Source organism: Neoarius graeffei, chromosome 15 (genome assembly GCF_027579695.1).
Source record: "Neoarius graeffei isolate fNeoGra1 chromosome 15, fNeoGra1.pri, whole genome shotgun sequence".
Classification (NCBI taxonomy): Eukaryota; Metazoa; Chordata; class Actinopteri; order Siluriformes; family Ariidae; genus Neoarius; species Neoarius graeffei.
The window spans coordinates 31,221,501-31,236,774 of record NC_083583.1 but is presented as its reverse complement, the minus strand read 5'-3'; the positions used below and the strand labels follow the sequence as shown (position 1 = coordinate 31,236,774).

Genomic DNA, 15,274 nt, shown 5'->3' with positions numbered 1-15,274 from the left:
TTATCTACTTTTAGGACTTGTGTGCAAATCTGATGATGTTTTAGGTCATATTTATGCAGAAAGAGAAAATTCTAAAGGGTTCACAAACTTTCAAGCACCACTGTATGTAGCCATGGTGCAGTGGGTTGTAGAAATCCCAACAGAGAAAAGTTAAAACGTAAAAAAAAAAAAGGTGAGCCACATAAATGTTAGCGCAACTGCTTTTGTGCGTGTGTGCTATTCAGTGTCATTGTGGCTCATGAGTGTGTGTTTGGATGGTTTTCCAGCATCGCGAGCCAAACTGGGGATGCTGAACACCGTGTCAAAGATCAGAGGACAGGTAAAGACCACTGGTTACCCACAGACAGAGGGGCTTCTGGGAGATTGCATGCTCCGGTACGGCCGTGAACTTGGAGACGACTCTACATTTGGTACACACACACACTCACACACACACACACACTTCCAGAAAACTATAACGGCATACCAACAGCAACGGATATCCTGCTTTGTGTTGATGTTGAAATCACTCTTACACATACACACCCTGTCTCACACTTTCTCTTTCATGTTCTCTCGCCTTTTTTTTTTCTTTCATTGTCTCACTCATACTGCACATACACACAGACTGCTCACACACCAGCACTAACTTGCACAACAGTGCTATAGTTGGGCCCAAAAGTTTGAATTCATAAGTGAGCATATCTTGCAGTTCTTAGTTACGGCTTTAGAGCTTTAGACTTGACTGAATGTCTGTGATCATTTCTCTTACAAACACACTGTTCATATGATTTTGAAAAAAGTAAACGAAATGTTAGGTCACTCATAGTTTAAGTCCACGTCTCTCCCTGTGTCCGAAATCATTCACTACTCGCTATACAGTGGACTATATAGTGAGTTCGCCATTTTGTAGTGCTGTCCGAAGGAATAGTGAGAATTATTACACCCTATATAGTGGATTCAAAGTATCTCACAATGCACCGTGAAAAGTAGTGTACAACTGACGGTCACTAACCATGCAATATATACCATCATGCACTGCAGTTATGCTGAAAGAAAACAAAGTGTGTTGGGAGTGAATGGACGGAGGAAGAAACACATTATAAAACAGACATTCAAATACAATTAAAAACAGAAAAAGATAAGAAAATAAGCTAAAATAGAATAAGACAGATAAAATACAAGAATAAAAGTTAGAGTGCAGAGCGAGGAATTAATCAAAAGCCTCAAATTTGATTGAATAAAAGGCAGCGGCAAAGAAGAAAGTATTCAGCCTTGATTTAAAAGAACTGAAAGATGCAGCAGACACAGAGTACTTTGTATTTATTAATGTGGGAAATACGCTCAGTATAATATGGATTTATCACAAAAATACATACAGTGGGGCAAAAAAGTATTTAGTCAGTCACCAATTGTGCAAGTTCTTCCACTTAAAAAGATGAGAGAGGCCTGTAATTTTCATCATAGGTACACTTCAACTATGAGAGACAGAATGGGGGGAAAGAATCCAGGAAATCACATTGTCTGATTTTTAAAGAATTTATTTGCAAATTATGGTGGAAAATAAGTATTTGGTCAATAACAAAAGTTCATCTCAATACTTTGTTATATACCCTTTGTTGGCAATGACAGAGGTCAAACGTTTTCTGTAAGTCTTCACAAGGTTTTCACACACTGTTGCTGGTATTCTGGCCCATTCCTCCATGCAGATCTCCTCTAGAGCAGTGATGTTTTGGGACTGTCGCTGGGCAACACGGACTTTCAACTCCCTCCAAAGATTTTCTTTGGGGTTGAGATCTGGAGACTGGCTAGGCCACTCCAGGACCTTGAAATGCTTCTTACGAAGCCACTCCTTCATTCCTCGGGCGGTGTGTTTGGGATCATTGTCATGCTGAAAGACCCAGCCACGTTTCATCTTCAATGCCCTTGCTGATGGAAAGAGGTTTTCACTCAAAATCTCACGATACATGGCCCCATTCATTCTTTCCTTTACACAGATCAGTCGTCCTGGTCCCTTTGCAGAAAAACAGCCCCAAAGCATGATGTTTCCACCCCCATGCTTCACAGTAGGTATGGTGTTCTTTGGATGCAACTCAGCACTCTTTCTCCTCCAAACACGACAAGTTGAGTTTTTACCAAAAAGTTCTATTTTGGTTTCATCTGACCATATGACATTCTCCCAATCCTCTTCTGGATCATCCAAATGCTCTCTAGCAAACTTCAGACGGGCCTGGACATGTACTGGCTTAAGCAGGGGGACACGTCTGGCACTGCAGGATTTGAGTCCCTGGCGGCGTAGTGTGTTACTGATGGTAGCCTTTGTTACTTTGGTCCCAGCTCTCTGCAGGTCATTCACTAGGTCCCCCCGTGTGGTTCTGGGATTTTTGCTCACCGTTCTTGTGATCATTTTGACCCCACGGAGTGAGATCTTGCATGGAGCCCCAGATCGAGGGAGATTATCAGTGGTCTTGTATGTCTTCCATTTTCTAATAATTGCTCCCACAGTTGATTTCTTCACACCAAGCTGCTTACCTATTGTAGATTCAGTCTTCCCAGCCTGGTGCAGGTCTACAGTTTTGTTTCTGGTGTCCTTTGACAGCTCTTTGTTCTTGGCCATAGTGGAGTTTGGAGTGTGACTGTTTGAGGTTGTGGACAGGTGTCTTTTATACTGATAACGAGTTCAAACAGGTGCCATTAATACAGGTAACGAGTGGAGGACAGAGGAGCCTCTTAAAGAAGAAGTTACAGGTCTGTGAGAGCCAGAAATCTTGCTTGTTTGTAGGTGACCAAATACTTATTTTACCGAGGAATTTACCAATTAATTCATTAAAAATCCTACAACGTGATTTCCTGGATTCTTTCCCCCCATTCTGTCTCTCATAGTTGAAGTGTACCTATGATGAAAATTACAGGCCTCTCTTATCTTTTTAAGTGGGAAAACTTGCACAATTGGTGGCTGACTAAATACTTTTTTGCCCCACTGTATATGTTATTTACCAGCTGGGAGGTCCATATCGTGAAATACCGTGACCGAGGTCTTGAAAGTACTGAGCGAGGCCCTCTGGGCCGAGGTCAGTATTCAAGGCCGAGGTCACGGTATTTCACCATACGGACCGACCTTAAGCTGGTAAATAATATTTATTTTTTTCTATACCAAATTCTAACAGAAAACGAGAGCGTCCGAAAGGGAAAACCGAGCCGAGCCAGAGGGCCTCGCTCAGTACTTTCAAGACCTCGGTCATGGTATTTCACGATACGGACCTCCCAGCTGGTAAATAACATGTATGTATTCTATTCCCTTCTAGTGAGTTTATTGATGGCATGCAATGTTGTTATCATATCGTTTATCCTCCATGTATTACGCCACTCTCACCAATAGAGAATGAGCATTGAATATGGTTTACGATATTGCCTGGTTGTCAAGACAACATGACGTCACATGTTGGAGCTGATGTGAATATTCACTGAGAGAGTTTTCTGCTGCGCATGCACAGAAGCATTTCTGTTTGCTGGCAGCACCCACAGTAAACTGTCACAGCGAATTGAAAATGCCATAAGATGCATATTACATGTAAAAGTTCTGCACTAGTGAGCGACTGTGACAATTTGTAAACAAACATGGCCGCCAGGTTTTTTCCATCAAATGTGTATGTATAATAATAACAATATTGGCTGGCTTTTTTGCAGTATATCAGATATATTCCATTCAGCTCGCATGGTACTGAACTCGTGTTCGACTTGATCAGTATCATGCTAGCTGAATGGAATATATCTGATAGACCACTCAACGCCAGGCAATATTATTTAAATATGTCACTCAGATCCGTGACGTATTTCATCTGAAAAATGCGGGTTTTTCAACATGAGAAGATAAACTTCATATCTTCAAGCCAACTTGTGATGTTCTTCCATCCATCCATCTTCTACCGCTTATCCGGATCCGGGTCGTGGGGGTAGCAGCCTAAGCAGAGCAGCCCAGACTTTCCTCTCCCCAGCCACCTCCATGAGCTCTTCCGGAGGAATACCGAGGCGTTTCCCAGGCCAGCCGAGAGATGTAATCTCTCCAGCGTGTCCTGTGTCTGCCCCGGGGTCTCCTCCCGGTGGGGTATGCCCTGAAAACCTCCCTTGGGAGGCGTCCGGGGGGCATCCTAACAAAGTGCCCAAACCACCTCAACTGACTCCTTTCGATGTGGAGGAGCAGCGGTTCTACTCTGAGTCTCTCCCGAATGACCAAGCTTCTCATCCTGTCTCTAATGGAGAGCCCAGACACCCTGCGGAGAAAACTCATTTCTACCGCTTGTATTCGCGATCTCATTCTTTCGGTTACTACCCATAGCTCGTGACCATAGGTGAGCGTGAGAACGTAGATGGACCAGTAAATTGAGAGCTTTGCCTTTTGGCTCAGTTCTCTATTTACCACAACAGACCGGTTTAGCGTCCGCATCACTGCTGACGCTGCCCCGATCCGTCTGTCCAATTCCAGCTCCCCCTTACCCTCACTCGTGAACAAAACCCCGAGATACCTAAACTCCTCCACTTTAGGTAGCAACTCCTTCCTGACCCGGAGTAGGCACTCCACCCGTTTTTGTGATGTTCTTTTTATTTTCATTTTTTTTATTCACAAACAAAAAGTACCCAAATTTATCAAAACAATTCATCAATTTCCTCACGAGTGACATCTAGAGATTTATATCATGGTTTTGATTCTCCATGTCCCGGAGGTAGCACGTGTGAAAAATACAAGTGGCGTATTTCCCAGTAAAACTCTCATGTCCAGATAACATTATTGTAACATCAGTTGTATGCGTAAACTGATGTATATTTTAAAGTGAGTGATACTGAAATGTCATGAAGGACATCTTCAACACAGAGCTCATTTTGCCAAAAGGCTATTCAATTATAAACCTTTTAATGGACTTACTTTCGGAGACAGTAAATTCAACATCGGAGACCATCACCATCACCAGATGCTGGATTTCTTTCCTGGTTTCAGGCCTTTACTGCAGCTCTGTTCAGTTCCTGCTTGGTCTTGGGGTGTTTTGCCTTCAGAAAACGAAGTGTATTCTCATTTCCATTCAGGTCATGTAATTGGTTTGGTCATTGCAGAACATTCGCTTCTTTGCATTAAAAATCTTCGGTTGCTTTTGAAGTATGCTTCAGGCCATTGTCCATCTGCACCATCTGTCCATCACCATCCAGTGAGTTTTAAAGCATTTGGCTGAGTCTGAGATAATATAGCCCTGGCCTGTACATGTCAGGATTCATCCTGCTGCTTTTGCCAGCAGTCACATCATCAGTAAATACTTGAACCAGTTCCAGTAGCAATCATACATGCCCACGCTGTAAGACGAGGTGGTATACTTCGCATCATGAGCGGTTTCTTCCTTTCTCCATAACCCCTTCGGACACAAGGAAAAATGCTATGGAACTTCATGTGTGCAGTTGTACACATTAAGTCTGAAGGGGATAATATTATCTTCCCATCATTCTGGTACATGTTGCCATTTGTTTCATCTGTCCAGAGGATGTTGTTTGAAAATTGTACAGTTTTTTTGTTTAAAGACGTTTTTGGCAAACTCTAATCAGATCTTCCTGTTTTTCTCCCCCGCTGGCCAAAAGGCCTGAAGGGGGATTATGTCGTGGCAATGTCCGTCCATCCGTCCGTCCCGGGAAGGGTACTCACCTTCTGAAATCAACTCCTCTCACAATGTTTGGAGGAATTTCACGAAACTTCACAGGATTCTTTGTTATATGTTGGTAATACACTTATTGCAATTTCGTTCAATTCAGTCGAATTTTACCAGAGTTATGGCCCTTGATTACCAAACTTATACTTTGACAATTTCATGAGCGTGCACTGTAAAAAAAAAACAAAAACAATTTGTTGTGTTAACTTAAAAAAGTGATTAACCTGGTTGCCTTAAAATTTCAAGTTTGTTGAAACTCATAACAATGCAACTTGATTGCCTCATTATGCAACTTATAAATAAGTTGCAACATGACTATGTATGCTATAGTCATGTTGTCTGTTGTTGCCCAAATGAGGATGGGTTCCCTTTTGAGTCTGGTTCCTCTCGAGGTTTCTTCCTCATGTCGTCTGAGGGAGTTTTTCCTTGCCACCGTCGCCACAGGCTTGCTCATTGGGGACAGATTAGGGATAAAATTAGCTCATGTCTTGGGTCATTCAGATTCTGTAAAGCTGCTTTGGGACAATGTCTATTGTTAAAAGCGCTATACAAACAAACTTGACTTGATATAACTTACTATATGAGTTTTAATGAAGTCAAAATTTTAAGGCAACTAGGTTACTCAATTTTTAAATTCAAAACAATAAATATATTTTTTACAGTAAGCACTTATAACATAGATATAGTTGCCAGCGGGGGATATTGTGCTCTCAGAGCACTCTTGTTCAGGCCGACTGATGGTTTACATCTTGTCGTAAACCCTCTGTATTTACTCTGGTGAAGTCTTCTCTTGATTGTTGACTTTGACACAGATACAGCTCCTTCCTGGAGGGTGTTCGTTGTTTAACCAAATGTTGTGAATGGGTTTTTCTTCACCAGGGAAAGAAGTCGGTCATCTTCCACAGTTGTTTTCTGTGGTCTTCCAGGCCTTTTGGTGTTCCAGAGCTCACCAACGTGTTGCGTCTTTTTAAGAATGTACCAGATAGTTGCTTTGGCCACGTCTAATGTTTTTGCTGTCTTTCTGATAGGTTTGTTTTGATTTTTCCGCTTAATGATGGCCTCCTTTACCAGCAGTGACGGCTCTTTGGAGTTCATATTGAGAGTTAACAGCAAGAAATTCCAAATAAAAATGCAACACTTTAAAATCAGCTCTCGATTTGCTTATCTGCTTACTTGTGAGTGAACTTGGAATGAAGGAATAAGACACATCTAGCCATGGACCAGCAGAGCAGTATTTATGAATATGTAAATCTGCATGTAAGTTATGAATTCTATTTTGTAACGCACTGGTTGAAAGACCAATCCACTTTATGTATAAATCATTGTTATTAACTGAGTGCAAGGTCTTTACGGGAAGATATCAGATTTCAGTCTTTTTGTACGGATCGAGCCTGTCTGTACGAAAAAAACAAGGTCTGATAAAGACCAAGCAAGCAAGGTTAATAAGGAGTTTATTATATGGCTTTTTTCTGTTTCTAAGATTAAAATCGATGGTCATTATAATGAGGCGTGACACTGCTTTCAGTCACGTCGTATTTGTAACGTAGCTGAGTCACGCATGCAGAATAAACGGCTAGCGGTTTCAAAACTGAATTTCAGTTCGTGGTTTGCAGTTTCTGAATGCTCTTCATTCCTCATTTCTTGAATAACTCAGTGACTCTTGTTTGTCTTTTGTGGTTCGGCCATTTTTGATTCCGTTTTGATTTCCAATGAAACTTTCTTTGTCGTTTTGTTTTTGTTTTTGTTTGTTTTTTGCAACATTGAAAGTCAGCACCTTGGAAAGAAAGTCTGTAATCGCCCATGAGCATTACGGGAAAATAATGCCCGCTAAGGAACCAATCAGAATGCACGATTTTACCAGAAGTAGCTCGTGCCATATAATCAGAGGTGGACAAAGTACCCAACTTCATTACTTAAGTCAAAGTACAGATCCCACTGGTCAAATGTTACTCCGATACAAGTGAAAGTTATACAGTCAGTTTTTTACTTCAGTTAAAGTACTGAAGTGCTTGCTTTTAAAAATACTTAAGTATTAAAAGTACATTTTCTGTTAATGCATGGTTGTATTATTGCCACAACGCTTACAAAATCTAATGCCTCTGAAGCAACCGACTGGATTTACAAAATGAACGCATGCTGTGCATCATGGTGGTTTAATGTTAAGCTAGCTAGTCAGTGAAGTTCCACCTGACATGCTAGCAAACTCTTTTCAAACTCGAAATCATATTGGGTAGCTAACGCTACTAGAAAAGAAAGATTTCTACATTCTGTTTATTCGGCAAGATTATGCTAAAACATATTTCTGAAAGGACTTCAGATAAGTTAACGTTATTCATGTTAGCATAACTCCGTTTTTACATGCTAACTAACAGTGTCCAAGTTAACTAGCTATGTGTTAACATTAGCCGTGGACAAGGCGACGGCAACTTGGCGGAAAAATCCATACAAAGTCATTTGACTAACCAGACTGCATAGCTATTGCAATGTTATCACTAGCTCTAAAAGCACAGACAACTTCACTACAAGCTTTCTCTTGGAATAAAACATTTACATACCTCTATATACTTCCGCAGGTTGGACCTCGAGTTTTTGTAGGCCGTGATGTGGTTCGTTTTCAGCAAACAATTGAAACGAAACGAATCGTTAATCCTTTCAGGAAACTGAAACACGGGTTCTCGGTATGGCCATGGGTGCATGCATTCTTCAGAAGAACCGCCTCCTTCCATTCTGCCATCAACTGATCGTGTTCAAATAATGCTGCGGAGAAATCAGTGAACTTGATTTTATGCAATCTATGGACGTGACGTGACCCTAGTGATTACTGATAGGCTGTCTCAGTGTCACCTGCGGAAAAATCAATCACATTTTAGAAAAGAAAAGAAAAAACATCCACTTTCAAAGCTGTGTCATAGTAACAAGGACATTGATAGAAATGTAGTGGAGTGCAAAGTGCGATATTTTTGTTTTTCAAATGTAGTGAAGTTAAAGTCATAAGTTTCCAAAAAAAAAAAATACTCAAGTACAGATACTCAAAAAGTGTACTTAAGTACAGTACTCAAGTAAATGTACTTCGTTACTGTCCACCTCTGCATATAATAAATGTTAACATATTTTACAAATAACCAAATATCTCATCTCATTATCTGTAGCCGCTTTATCCTGTTCTACAGGGTCGCAGGCAAGCTGGAGCCTATCCCAGCTGACTACGGGCGAAAGGCGGGGTACACCCTGGACAAGTCGCCAGGTCATCACAGGGCTGACACATAGACACAGACAACCATTCACACTCACGGTCAATTTAGAGTCACCGGTTAACCTAACCTGCATGTCTTTGGACTGTGGGGGAAACCGGAGCACCCGGAGGAAACCCACGCGGACACGGGGAGAACATGCAAACTCCGCACAGAAAGGCCCTCGCCGGCCACGGGGCTCGAACCCAGACCTTCTTGCTGTGGGGCGACAGTGCTAACCACTACACCACCGTGCTGCCCATAACCAAATATATTTACAAATATATAAAATTTACCAGCTGGGAGGTCCATATCGTGAAATACCGTGACCGAGGTCTTGAAAATACTGACCGAAGCCTCTGGGCCGAGGTCATGGTATTTCACGATACGGACCTACCTTAAGCTGGTAAATAATATAATTTGTTTTTTTTCTTTACCAAATTCTAACAGAAAATGAGAGCACCCGAAAGGGAAACCATACTTAGAACAAACCTACAAGCTCGTCAAAAACCTGTTTGACAAGCTACGTTAGCTTGGAATTTTCCGAAAAGAAAACTTGATCTAGATCACTTCCCTGATCTAGGTGGCAAAAATGTGAACAAAAAACTGCTACCATGTTTGTTGTTGTTGTGAACAACCGAGTCACCAAAGGTCCGTAACCAGGGTCCGGATCGTAGGATTCCAGACCGCTTGCGAGCCAATCAGAGCGCACGATTTGATAGAAACTGGACCGCGAAAAAAAAGAAAGTATATAGCCAAACATACACACACATCACACATTTACTGTGTACTGAAGCACTTACTGATGGCGTCTCATCTCATCTCATTATCTCTAGCCGCTTTATCCTTCTACAGGGTCGCAGGCAAGCTGGAGCCTATCCCAGCTGACTACGGGCGAAAGGCGGGGTACACCCTGGACAAGTCGCCAGGTCATCGCAGGGCTGACACATAGACACAGACAACCATTCACACTCACATTCACACCTACGGTCAATTTAGAGTCACCAGTTAACCTAACCTGCATGCCTTTGGACTGTGGGGGAAACCGGAGCACCCGGAGGAAACCCATGCGGACACGGGGAGAACATGCAAACTCCGCACAGAAAGGCCCTCGCCGGCCCCGGGGCTCGAACCCAGGACCTTCTTGCTGTGGGGCGACAGCGCTAACCACTACACCACCGTGCCGCCTTACTGATGGCGTTTTGTTTTTAAATGTAAGAGTTACTCACTCTTAAACCGAAAGTAGAAAACAACAAAAACATGTCCATAGTAATAAATTGGATAAGGTGAGGAATTTACACCTAATGTGCTTTGAATGAATCCAGCAGATACTGCATAAAGTGCATGATTAGAGGATTTTGTTTGCAACCCAGGTGAATTTCTGAAAGAAATGTCTCTGTATGTTCAGTACAGTAGTATTCACTCTACATGCTCATGTAAGAACGTGGAAAGAGCGTACACTGTTTAAAAAGAGAGGTCATGCAGCATGTTTATTGACCCTCGTGAAGGCTCGGCAATGGCTGATGGGAGTCCACGTGTCTTGCAGGCTTAGCTCTGTTGGATGTGGGAGAGACTCTGAAACAAATGGCTGATGTTAAAGACTCGCTCGATATCAACGTGAAGCAGAACTTCATCGATCCGCTGCAGACACTGCAGGACAAGGACCTGAAGGAGATTGGGGTAAGAGCTCAAGACTATAAACAATTCAATAGGCAAACAATGAGCATACTTTTCCGCTTTGTATGTTTAATGAAATCACTCTGTAGTAAGATAGAGTACACTAATGAATGTTCTACAGATTATTATATTAGCTTACTAGAACTTTGAGGTGTCCTTCAGATATCGAAGACTGCAGCATGACTTACATGATCATTGAAAGCCGTTTCCTTTTCTTTTATTAGCATCATTTAAAGAAGCTGGAGGGACGGCGGTTAGATTTTGACTATAAGAAGAAGCGGCAGGGAAAGATTCCTGATGATGAAATCAAGCAGGCTGTTGAGAAGTTTGAGGAGTCCAAGGAACTTGCTGAGAGGAGCATGTTCAACTTCTTAGAAAATGACGTGAGTTCTCCAGAACATTGCAGCAAATTTTCACAATAACAGGAAGTTGTTCTTGCGAAGGTTGCACGCTCTGAGTGGACATTTAGTGGGTTTATACATGGAGCTCTTAAACCCTCGGCTTTGTCAGTAATGTACAACAGGGAGATGTTTAACTGTACTATATATTATATATACAGTGGTGCTTGAAAGTTTGTGAACCCTTTAGAATTTTCTCTATTTCTGCATAAATATGACCTAAAACAACATCAGATTTCCACACAAGTCCTAAAAGTAGATAAAGAGAACCCAGTTAAACAAATGAGACAAAAATATTATACTTGGTCATTTATTTATCGAGGAAAATGATCCAATATTACATATCTGTGAGTGGCAAAAGTATGAGAACCTTTGCTGTCAGTATCTGGTGTGACCCCCTTGTGCAGCAATAACTGCAACTAAACATTTCCGGTAACTGTTGATCAGTCCTGCACACCGGCTTGGAGGAATTTTAGCCCGTTCCTCTGTACAGAACAGCTTCAACTCTGGGATGTTGGTGGGTTTCCTCACATGAACTGCTCGCTTCAGGTCCTTCCACAACATTTCTATTGGATTAAGGTCAGGACTTTGACTTGGCCATTCCAAAACTTTAACTTTATTCTTCTTTAACCATTCTTTGGTAGAACGACTTGTGTGCTTAGGGTCGTTGCCTTGCTGCATGACCCACCTTCTCTTGAGATTCAGTTCATGGACAGATGTCCTGACATTTTCCTTTAGAATTCACTGGTATAATTCAGAATTCATTGTTCCATCAATGATGGCAAGCCGTCCTGGCCCAGATGCAGCAAAACAGGCCCAAACCATGATACTACCATCGCCATGTTTCACAGATGGGATAAGGTTCTTATGCTGGAATGCAGTGTTTTCCTTTCTCCAAACATAATGCTTCTCATTTAAGCCAAAAAGTTCTATTTTGGACATCCGTCCACAAAACATTTTTCCAATAGCCTTCTGGCTTGTCCACGTGATCTTTAGCAAACTGCAGACGAGCAGCAATGTTGTTTTTGGAGAGCAGTGGCTTTCTCCTTGCAACCCTGCCATGCACACCATTGTTGTTCAGTGTTCTCCTGATGGTGGACTCATGAACATTAGCCAATGTGAGAGAGGCCTTCAGTTGCTTAGAAGTTACCCTGGGATCCTTTGTGACCTCGCCGACTATTACACGCCTTGCTCTTGGAGTGATCTTTGTTGGTCGACCACTCCTGGGGAGGGTAACAATGGTCTTGAATTTCCTCCATTTGTGCACAATCTGTCTGACTGTGGATTGGTGGAGTCCAAACTCTTTAGAGATGGTTTTGTAACCTTTTCCAGCCTGATGAGCATCAACAACGCTTTTTCTGAGGTCCTCACAAATCTCCTTTGTTCGTGTCATGATACACTTCCACAAACGTGTTGTGAAGATCAGACTTTGATAGATCCCTGTTCTTTAAATAAAACAGGGTGCCCACTCACACCTGATTGTCATCCCACTGATTGAAAACACCTGACTCTAATTTCACCTTCAAATTAACGGCTAATCCTAGAGGTTCACTTACTTTTGCCACTCACAGATATATCATATTGGATCATTTTCCTCAATAAATAATTTTTTTTTGTCTCATGTGTTTAACTGGCTTCTCTTTATCTACTTTTAGGACTTGTGTGAAAATCTGATGATGTTTTAGGTCATATTTATGCCGAAATATAGAAAATTCTAAAGGGTTCACAAACTTTCAAGTACCACTGTAATTACATTCGAATATGTAAGGGATGATGGAATATGCTGTTTTAGGTAAATAATCAATGATGGGGTGGTGTGATGCGTGACCATGACGTTATTTTTCCAATAAGACCATGCACCGAAGATTGCAATATCCTGCTTATATTTATCGCTTCTGTTTAACAATTATTGGCCGAAGGTGACGTGAATATCAGTGAATAATAAATGAGACAAAGTCGAGGTTATTATTCACCGATGTTCACTGAGCCTGAGATGGTTAACTGTTTTCGTATAAATACACAGGCGAATATTTAAAATAAATTAAAATCGTATTTAAAAAATCATTTATGTCAAACTTCAAAAGCAGCATGCAGATGTAATAAAGTTGTGGCGCCAGTGTTGTAGTCGAGTCACTCAACCTTGAGTCTGAGTCCAGTCTCGAGTCCCTAGTGTCCAAGTCAAGTCCAAGTCATTAAAGAAAATTTCGAGTCGAGTCCGAGAACAAGACTCCAACCGCACCATTTGACGGTGGCTGTTTTAACACCATTAACATTAGTTTGTTCCTGAACGTGACGTATGAACAGGTGAATGTGCTTCTCTTTGTCAGGGAGTGTGACGTATTCTGTCAGAGATGGTTGGGAGACGGATGTAAGTACAGAAGGTGTGTTTATTCATACAAATGAAGAGGGTAAACAATCCAGAACGGCAGGCAAAATTGTAAAACAGTGAAACAGGCAACAGGTCAAGCGAGGCACAAACAGGCTATCATAGACTCGGCACAATCAAAGATGAGAAACAGGAAATTGGGGATCAGGAAACCAAACAAGGAAATAAGGCTTGTTAATGTCTCAGCAATGCAGCTCAATACTTCGCAAAGTAAGTGTGCTTTCACCGTTTTTATATAAGCGTGCTGATTGTGCCTTAATCCTGTGCAGTTGTGAGTTGTTCACTGCGCGTGCGAGAGTCCGCTTGGCGTGCGTGCTGTCCGGAGCGCGCCCGAGAAGCTGTCTGATGTACGCGCCAAGGCACGCAGGTGTGACACTCTGACAGGAAATTAGTACAAAAATTAATGTAGATATTAATATATTATGCCAAATTATTTTGGCATGTTACAAAAAATAAAGAAAACATCCGAGTCCTCGTCTCCAATTTACAAGTCCGAGTCATCAGTGGTCAAGTCCAAGTCAAGTCACGAGTTCTTAAAATTAGGGCACGAGTCAGACTCAAGTCAGAGTCCTGAACTCAAGTATTACAAGCCTGTGCGGCGCAGACTCGTGTCACTTATCTACGCCAACTCCCATAAAATACTTTGTTTTGAAATGCATAAAATAAATGACAGTTCCACCTTAGACCAAACCTTGTAGCATATTTAGTGCTTTTAGGAGCAGCATTTTCTTTCATAATCTGTAATTCTTCCTCACTTACGGTCATGAAGTGATTGGCCGCCATTTTGCCGAGTTGCTCAAGGTGATAATCGAGATATAGTCCAAATTTCTTGATCAATCAGCGCGCGATTTCCGATGATCACCTCCATATTTATTCTAAAATAGCTTATAGTGCTATTATAGAAAATGAACCAACATTTTCTGACCAACAGTGATTTGGTAGCTGTGTAACTTTTTCACAACATTTGTCTGTTTTGTTTAAAATGACTATAGTACAACCCCGATTCCAAAAAAGTTGGGACAAAGTACAAATTGTAAATAAAAACCGAATACAATAATTTACAAATCTCAAAAACTGATATTGTATTCAGAATAGAACATAGACAACATATCAGATGTGGAAAGTGAGACATTTTGAAATTTCATGCCAAATATTGGCTCATTTGAAATTTCATGACAGCAACACATCTCAAAAAAGTTGGGACAGGGGCAATAAGAGGCTGGAAAAGTTAAAGGTACAAAAAAGGAACAGCTGGAGGACCAAATTGCAACTCATTAGGTCAATTGGCAATAGGTCATTAACATGACCGGGTATAAAAAGAGCATCTTGGAGTGGCAGCGGCTCTCAGAAGTAAAGATGGGAAGAGGATCACCAATCCCCCTAATTCTGCGCCGACAAATAGTGGAGCAATATCAGAAAGGAGTTCAACAGTGTAAAATTGCAAAGAGTTTGAACATATCATCATCTACAGTGCATAACATCATCAAAAGATTCAGAGAATCTGGAAGAATCTCTGTGCGTAAGGGTCAAGGCCGGAAAACCATACTGGGTGCCCGTGATCTTCGGGCCCTTAGACGGCACTGCATCACATACAGGCATGCTTCTGTATTGGAAATCACAAAATGGGCTCAGGAATATTTCCAGAGAACATTATCTGTGAACACAATTCACTGTGCCATCCGCCGTTGCCAGCTAAAACTCTATAGTTCAAAGAAGAAGCCGTATCTAAACATGATCCAGAAGCGCAGACGTCTTCTCTGGGCCAAGGCTCATTTAAAATGGACTGTGGCAAAGTGGAAAACTGTTCTGTGGTCAGACGAATCAAAATGTGAAGTTCTTTATGGAAATCAGGGACGCCGTGTCATTCGGACTAAAGAGGAGAAGGACGACCCAAGTTGTTATCAGCGCTCAGTTCAG

The 15,274-nt window shown here is 41.6% G+C and overlaps 1 protein-coding gene across 2 annotated transcripts in view; it reads left to right on the top strand.

The window, feature by feature from the left end:
- sh3gl3a (SH3-domain GRB2-like 3a) overlaps positions 1 to 15,274 on the top strand; it is a 136,337-nt gene that overhangs the window by 102,397 nt on the left and 18,666 nt on the right. For both annotated transcript variants that reach the window (XM_060941131.1, XM_060941130.1), the window contains exons 4-6: positions 267 to 410; positions 10,443 to 10,576; positions 10,798 to 10,956. In XM_060941131.1, coding sequence (XP_060797114.1) covers positions 267 to 410; positions 10,443 to 10,576; positions 10,798 to 10,956 — 437 coding nt within the window. The remainder of the gene's footprint in view (positions 1 to 266; positions 411 to 10,442; positions 10,577 to 10,797; positions 10,957 to 15,274) is intronic.